The 7,900-nt window shown below is 39.9% G+C and overlaps 1 protein-coding gene across 1 annotated transcript in view; it reads right to left on the bottom strand.

Moving 5' to 3' along the window:
- DDX60 (DEAD (Asp-Glu-Ala-Asp) box polypeptide 60) overlaps positions 1-7,900 on the bottom strand; it is a 130,716-nt gene that overhangs the window by 45,630 nt on the left and 77,186 nt on the right. The window contains 1 exon segment of the mRNA XM_010852802.1: positions 724-748. Within this exon segment, the coding sequence (XP_010851104.1) occupies positions 724-748 (25 nt within the window).

Below are 7,900 nucleotides of genomic sequence, written 5' to 3'. Positions count from 1 at the left end.
GACTATTCAAGTTCCAGGTATGTAGGTTAGTGAGCTATACAAAATGTGTACAAAGATTTATGCTCCAAGACATTCAAGTTATTTGTTAAAGCCAGTTTTCAAACAATTAAATATTCAGCATTAGAGAGCTATCACACATCCATAAAAATAAATTTTTAAATAAATAAAATTTTATAATTTTTTGACAATCAGCAAAAGTGGTCTATTAAAGTCTATTATTAATATATTTGTCTGTTAGTTAATATTATTGTGTGTGTGTGTGTGTGTGTGTGTGTGTGTGCTCAGTCATGTCCAACTCTTTGCAACCCCATGGACTGTAGCCCACCAGGCTGCTCTGTCCATGCAATTTCCCAGGCAGGAATCCTGGAGTGGGTTGTCAGTTCCTCCTCCAGGGAATCTTGTCCACCCAGGGATAGAACCCATGTCTCTTGTGTCTCCTGAATTGGCAGGTGCATTCTTTACCATTATAGTGATATTAATTTCCCAGTTTGACAAATGTGCCTTCATTATATTAGATGTTGACTTTAGGGAAAGCTGAGTGAGATGTATACGGAAACTCTACTATTATTGCATATTTCTTAATAATTAAACAATTCATTCAAATAAGAAGCCTTTTTTAAAGCTTCAGTACTTCTTCCATCATAGTTTTCCATTTTAAATTTCCAAAAAGACGTCCTAAAGCTAAAGCTTGGCATTCCTCCAGTTCCTCCATCAGTGCCTTACAAGCATTCTCAATGTTCTTTTCATTCTGCGAAAGGAAGGCAAATCACATAAATAAAACATTCCATTACTCTCCAATTATAGAAAATCATATATTGAAGATAACATTGTTACAATATATTTCTAAGTAAAAAAAAAATACACTAGTGTAATTCAGTTCACTCACTCAGTTGTGTCTGACTCTTCGCAATCCCATGGACTGCAGCACACGAGGCTTCCCTGTCCATCACCAACTTCTGGAGCTTGCTCAAACTCGTGTCCACCAAGTTGGTGATGCCATCCAACCATCTAATCCTCTGTCATCCTGTTCTTCTCCTGCCATCAATCTTTCCCAGCATCAGGGTCTTTTCCAATGAGTCAGCTCTTCACATCAGGTGACCAGAGAATTGGAATTTCAGCTTCAGCATCAGTCCTTCCAATGAATATTCAGGACTGATTTCCTTTAGGATGGACCGGTTGGATCTCCTTGCAGTCCGAGGGACTCTCAAGAGTCTTCTCCAACACCACAGTTCAAAAGCATCAATTCTTAGGTGCTCAGCTTTCTTTATAGTCCAACTCTCATATCCATACATGACTACTGGAAAAACCATAGCTTTGACTAGATGGACCTTTGTCAGCAAAGTAATGTCTCTGTTTTTAATATGCTGTCTAAGTTGATCATAGCCTTTCTTCCAAGGAGCAAGCATCTTTTAATTTCACGGCTGCAGTGATTTTGGAGCCCAAGAAAATAAAGCCTCTCACTATCTCCATTGTTTCCCCATCTATTTGCCATGAAGTGAAAGGAGTGGATGTCATGATCTTCGTTTTCTGAATGTTGAGTTTTAGGCACCTTTTTCACTCTCCTCTTTCACTTTCATCAAGAAGGTCTTTAGTTCTTCACTTTCTGCCATAAGGTTGGTGTCATCTGTGTATCTGAAGTTATTTATATTTCTCCTGGCAATCCTGATTCCAGCTTGTGCTTCATCCAGCCCAGCATTTTTGTATGATGTACTCTGCATATAAGTTAAATTATCAGGGTGACGATATACAGCCTTGACATATTCTTTTCCTGATTTGGAACCAGTCTGTTGTTCCATGTCCAGTTCTAACTATTGCTTCCTGACCTGCATACAGATTTCTCAGGAGGCAGGTAAGGTGGTCTGGTATTCCCATCTCTTTCACAATTTTCCACAGTTTATTGTGATCCACACAGTCAAAGGCTTTGGCATAGTCAGTAAAGCAAAACCAGATGATTTTCTGGAACTGTTTTGATGATCCAGCAGATATTGGCAATTTGATCTCTGGTTCCTCTGCCTTTTCTAAATCCAGCTTGAACATCTGGAATTTCACGTTTCACATACTGTTGAAGCCTGGCTTGGAGAATTTTGAGCATTACTTTGTTAGCGTGTAAGGTGAGTGCAATTGGGCTGTAATTTGAACATTCTTTGGCATTGCCTTTCTTTGGGATTGGAATGAAAACTGACCTTTTCCAGTCCTGTGGCCACTGCTGAGTTTTCCAAATTTGGTGACATATTGACTGCAGTACTTAACAGCATCATCTTTTAGGATTTTAAATAGCTCAACTGGAATTCCATCACCTCCACTAGCTTTATTCTTAGTGATGCTTCCTAAGGCCCAAATGTAATTATGGAGTATTAACAATGTTTTTAAAGCCTGCCAAACAGCACTAGTTTGTTTTCACCAAATTAATCTTTGTCTAGACCCATTTCGTTTTTTAACAACATTCTTCTTTCTTCTTTCTTTTCAGTCGCTCAGTCGTGTCCGACTCTTTGTGACCCCATGAATCGCAGCATGCCAGGTCTCCCTGTCCATAAGAACATTATGATGGTATAATTAACATGATAGAAAATCCACTCACTCTAAGGGTACAACTCAATGGCTTTTGGTAAAGTTACAAAACTGTGTACAATCACTGTCACAATCTAATTTTAGAACATCTTCAACATCTCAAGAAGAAACTATTTACCCATTTAATGCAATATATTATATTAGAAAAAATTCAAACATAAGCAGAGAGAACAGCATAATCCCCACCCAGGTAATAAGCATCCAGCCACAGCCATTAACATATCATTTTATGTGCATTTCACATAGTCCTCAAAGTGATCAATGAAATAACCTCTGTAAGATGAGTGTTCACATAAATTATTTTACCAAAAATAAATCCTCCTTTAAAAAATACTGTTCTTATGGAAAGTTTAGTAAGGAAATTTTGTTAGGACTCTTTAAACTCAGATTCAGAAATTGCACTAACAGAATAAAATGAGATATACTGATTATACGAATCCTTATCACTATAAAATTTTTTTAATTAAAAAAAGAACCCAAGGCTGTTCCTGCTCACTGCAGGCAACTAGAGCTAGAAATAGTTTAATGACTGAAGCTCTAATGGAAGAATAGTAAACTATCTTACGATGGGTGTCTCCAATGTCCAGAGGGGTATGACCCTAAACTCAAAAAAAGTAAGAAATATTAATTGACTCAAAAATCATTTTGATGATATGTAGAATTATCTTCATATTCTAAATTCACTATAAGTAGTGAAAATTAGACAGAAACCAGATTTCTAAAATTGGTGAGCATTTTTTGAACTCTCAAAAGTATATTACAGTCATTACCAATTTTACCAATACAGCAAAATAATAAGATCACAGGATTAAAATTCTAAATAATTTGAAAATTCTGTTAATGATTTTCTGTTAGGAAATAATTTTATGTCAGGGACTTCCCTAGCAGTCCATTTATTGCTAAGGTCTCTGCATTTCCAATGCAGGGGGCATGGGTTTGAACCTTAGTCTGGGAACTAAGGTCCCACATGCCACACAACATGGCCAATATTTTTTTTTTAATTTTCTTTTTAAAGTAGCATGCATTTATTTGGCTACATCAGGTATTAGTTGTGGCACATGGGACCCTTCGTTTCGGCACACAGACTGTCTAGTTGCAGATTCTCTAGTTGTAGCATGTGGATTTAGTTGCTCTGCAGCATGTGGGATCCTAGTTTCCTGACCTGGGATCAAATCCACATTCCCTGCATTACAAGGCAGATTCTTAACCACTGGACCAATTTTTTTGAAAAGTTGTATTTAATTTATTTTCCTTCATCAAATTTCTCCGTTGTTGTCTCATGAAGAGCTGCTGTAGTCACCACCCTTTCACTAGTACATGGATGTGTGTCTGGCCTTCCTAAGTGAAGGCAGAATGACACGCCACACTTAAGCACTGGGGTCAGGCTGCCTCTTTTCAAATCCAGGCTCTATTACTCATTTGGGGTTGACAATGGGCAGATGGGGCTTCCCTAGTGGCTCAGACAGTAAAGAATCTGCCTGCAGTGCAGGAGACCCAGTGCAGTCCCTGGGTTGGGAAGATCCCTCTGGAGAAGGAAATGGCAACTCACTCCAGTATTCTTGCCTGGAGAATCCCATGGACAGAGGAGCCTGGCAGGCCACAGTCCATGGGGTCACAGAATCAGACACGACTGAGCAACTCTCTCACACACACACACACATACACACACACACACAATGGGCAGATTATTTATTCAAGTGTCTATTTCATGATCTGCAAAACACAGATGACATTAACACCTCCCTCACAGCGTCACTGTGAAGGTTAAACAAAGTGATCCACAGAAAGTGCCAAGCACTACTGTTATAACAATAACTTCCCAGTAGAAGACAGCATTTTAATTTTATTATTATCATTTCTATACCTCTCTGTTAAACCTATGATAATTTCCATAAAACAGGTAAAAATAAAACCAAGTCATGTAATATAGAAAACTTTGTGAAATTCTAAAAGTTTGTCTTTCAGGTGGAAATTACCTTATGGAAAAACATCTGGTTTTTGTACTTGCTCTGCATAAAGTACACATAAAATAGAAAGATATCAGATGACTGGCCAGAGAAGAGTACAGCATTGACCTTCATTGACCAACAATCAGAAAATATGGACAACTGCCTTCCAGGAAAGTGATCCACTCTTGTGACAAGCACCCAGAAAAGGTTATTTGAACATAAATGTTGGTATTATGCTGAAGATGGAGGATTAATGCTGTTCTCAGGGCACGAAGTTCCCGGAAGTTGAAATGTGCATGCTCAGCATCCTGGGAGGATGGATAGATAACTGTGAAATCATCATTTCGTTCTCTAGCTTCACTAGTTAACATATACCATGGAAGCCTTTAAAGGGGGTTCCAACACAGTCATGTTCTGATTCACAGTCAGGAAATAGACCTTTGACTGTCATTTTGCAAATACATCCACAAACCCCAATTTGGGTTTGAATACACGTGTCTCCTTTAACTCAGAATTTACCACACTTTCCCTTCCCACTCTAATTCTTTTCCTCTCCAATCACACTTCAAAAAAAAAAAGAAAGAAAAATACTAAAACCAAATGGTGGCTACAAATCATCCACAAGGAAAGATAGGGTGGATCACTCTGTAGGGATGGTCTCAGGTTATCCAGAAGTAGCACTGGTTTTTATCAAAAGACCTCAGCTTGTGCACTGCTTGCAAGCAGTCAGCAATGTTCAAACACTTAAAATAATGTCGATCACAAAACAACTGGACAGGCATGCACCAAAACCTTTAGGGGTAGAATGAGAAAGAGGTGGTATTATACACATATGAACTTAAAAGTGCTAAAATTTCACTAGCCAAGTATCTTCCCTCAGAGGTATTTACTGCAGAACAAATAAGAACAGAGCAACGCTAGTGAGTTTGGCCTTCCTCTGGGCTCAAACTGCTGAGTTTTGAAGACAGAGATGGATTTACTTGGAGTTGGGAGGCTAGACTGGAGACCAGCTTGGCCACCCTCCCCCAGGGTCCTGTATGTCCTCACAGGAAAGCTCCAGGAGGTCAGAAAGAGAGAAACAAATATCAAATTATATTGATTACACATGAAATCTAGAAAAATGATAGAGATGATCTTTTTGGAAAGCAGAAATTGAGACACAGACATAGAGAACAAATGTATGGACGGAAGAGGGGAAGAGGGAGTGGGAGGAGTTGGGAGATTGGAGCTGACATTTATACACTCTTGATACCATGTATAAAATAGATGACTATTGAGAATATAGTGTACAGTTCAGAGAACTCTACTCAGTGCTCTGTGGTCACCTAAATGGGAAGGAAACCCAAAAAATAGGGCATATATGTATATGCGTAGCTGATTCACTTTGCTGCACAGCAAAACCTAACAATTTTGTAAAGCAACTATACTCCAACAAAAATGGATAATAATAAATAAATAAATATGAATGTTCTATATCCTCAATTAAAATGCAGAGATTGTCATAATAGATAAAAGTGCAAAAGCCAAAACAAAAACAAAAAGTCCTCAACTCTCAGTCATTCTGAATACTGGGATTATGGGTAACAACTTTTTCTGCTATCCCCTCTAAATTTTCTAAATTTTCATTGGTCTATTTCTCTTTGAAAAAAGCAAAAATAGACTACTTACAAAACAATGTCACTGTAGGTTTCAGTTCTCAAATCACAGAAAAGAACCCCACTGTTGCATGTTACCTTGAATAAAACAATGGCAAACTATCCTCCTTAACTAATTAGATTTATGAGGTAGCATTCAATCAGGTAGAAGAAGGACAGGTCTTGTCCAAACCACCATGAGGGCATGACTGTCTCTGAGCCCACCCATGTGTCTACATGGGTACTCTTTTTCCTCCTAACAGACACTTTACTAGTTTCATCTCTATGAGGAAATTCATCTCTACACAGCCGACAGGACAAACCTGGTCCCTGGTCCCTGGTGGTGTAATGGCTCGGACTCAGCACTCTCCCCGAACTGACCGACTACAGGCTCTGGTGGGGACCCGAAACCCTGCTCCAAGCCACTGCAGGCTGAGGCCCACTGAGACCAGCAGCCTGGGGGGCCCATACTGCTGGCCGTCAGGAGGAGGGCAAGCCACAGTTTAAGGAGTCTGCTGTCTCTACAAGCTGGCGAAGCAAGGAAACGGATTCTCCTGGAGAGGCTCCGGGGACCAGCACTCTTGCACCTTGACTTTAGCCTCATGGGACTGACCTGCAGAACTGTAAGGAAATGCATGGGTGCTGTTTCAAACCACTAAGCTGTTGTACTTTATCACAATATTGTAAACTAATATGGTCAGAAAGTGATAATGCATTTATCAGCAGCAGAAATATGGACTTTGTGTTATAATAAGAGGTAGCATTAGCCAAAGCCACTGTGTGTCCAAAATATGCTGACCTCTTTGCATTTGTTCCCACAGTAACCTTCATAACAATGCCATTAGATATGCACTATTATTTTTATCATTTCATAAATGAGATTAAAAAAACTTAGAAGGGTAACACAGCAGTAAATGGCAATAAGATCCAACACCCTGTCTGGCCCACAGGTCTGCCCACAGTTTTCTCTGTGACCTGATCCACCCTTCAAGCTCCTCAACTGAGAGCCTTTCACTGAAGGACAACTGATTTCACTCTGGCTTCTCCTTTGGCTCACTTGTTGAGATGGGAAGTGTTTCGGTATGTGCTGGGGTCCTGCCCCGGCTGATCCAGGGTATTCGAAGCGGGGACGGCGTTGGCGACCTATTTATTTAAATATTTTATCAAAGATATAAAGAGTAATAGGATGAGGATAGCTCAGTAGGAAAATTCAGTAGAGAAAAGAAGCTGAGTAGCTTGGTTTACGCGGGAGACCAATAAAATTTCAAGACAAGAAGCTTGCACCACTTACGTAGGCCGCGCAGGCGTCCTTCCGTTCTCCCGAAGGAGAGGAGACACTGAGGCCTCCCCAGTTGGATCTTAGAAGCCCAGGCATAATTAGTAAGCATGGCAGGTTCCGCGCTCCAGATGGAGACTCAACCAGAGTGAGAGAGAGAGCGACATGGGGAGACCAGTATTTCGAGAAACTGATCCCAATTCTTTATTTTCCAGAGTCTGTTTTTATACACTGAGATGTTATACAAAAGTCACGTGGGGACAGCAGTCCTGACTTTATTAAAGTCAGGTGCTTCACACAAATGTATACAGAGGTCTTAGGGGTGTTACATCATCTTCTGGCCGGGGGGTGGGTGCCTGCTGACAATTTACGACCCTCTCCTTGTGACAACGGTCAGTCAACCAGGACACTTATTTCTCCAGGGGTGATTATTCTTAAAACAGATGCCACCCAAATAAAGTTACATTCCTATA

This window comes from Bison bison, unplaced genomic scaffold (genome assembly GCF_000754665.1).
Source record: "Bison bison bison isolate TAMUID 2011002044 unplaced genomic scaffold, Bison_UMD1.0 scf7180017864316, whole genome shotgun sequence".
Classification (NCBI taxonomy): Eukaryota; Metazoa; Chordata; class Mammalia; order Artiodactyla; family Bovidae; genus Bison; species Bison bison.
The sequence above is the reverse complement of the archived record's forward strand: the minus strand, read 5'-3'. Positions and strand labels throughout refer to the sequence as shown.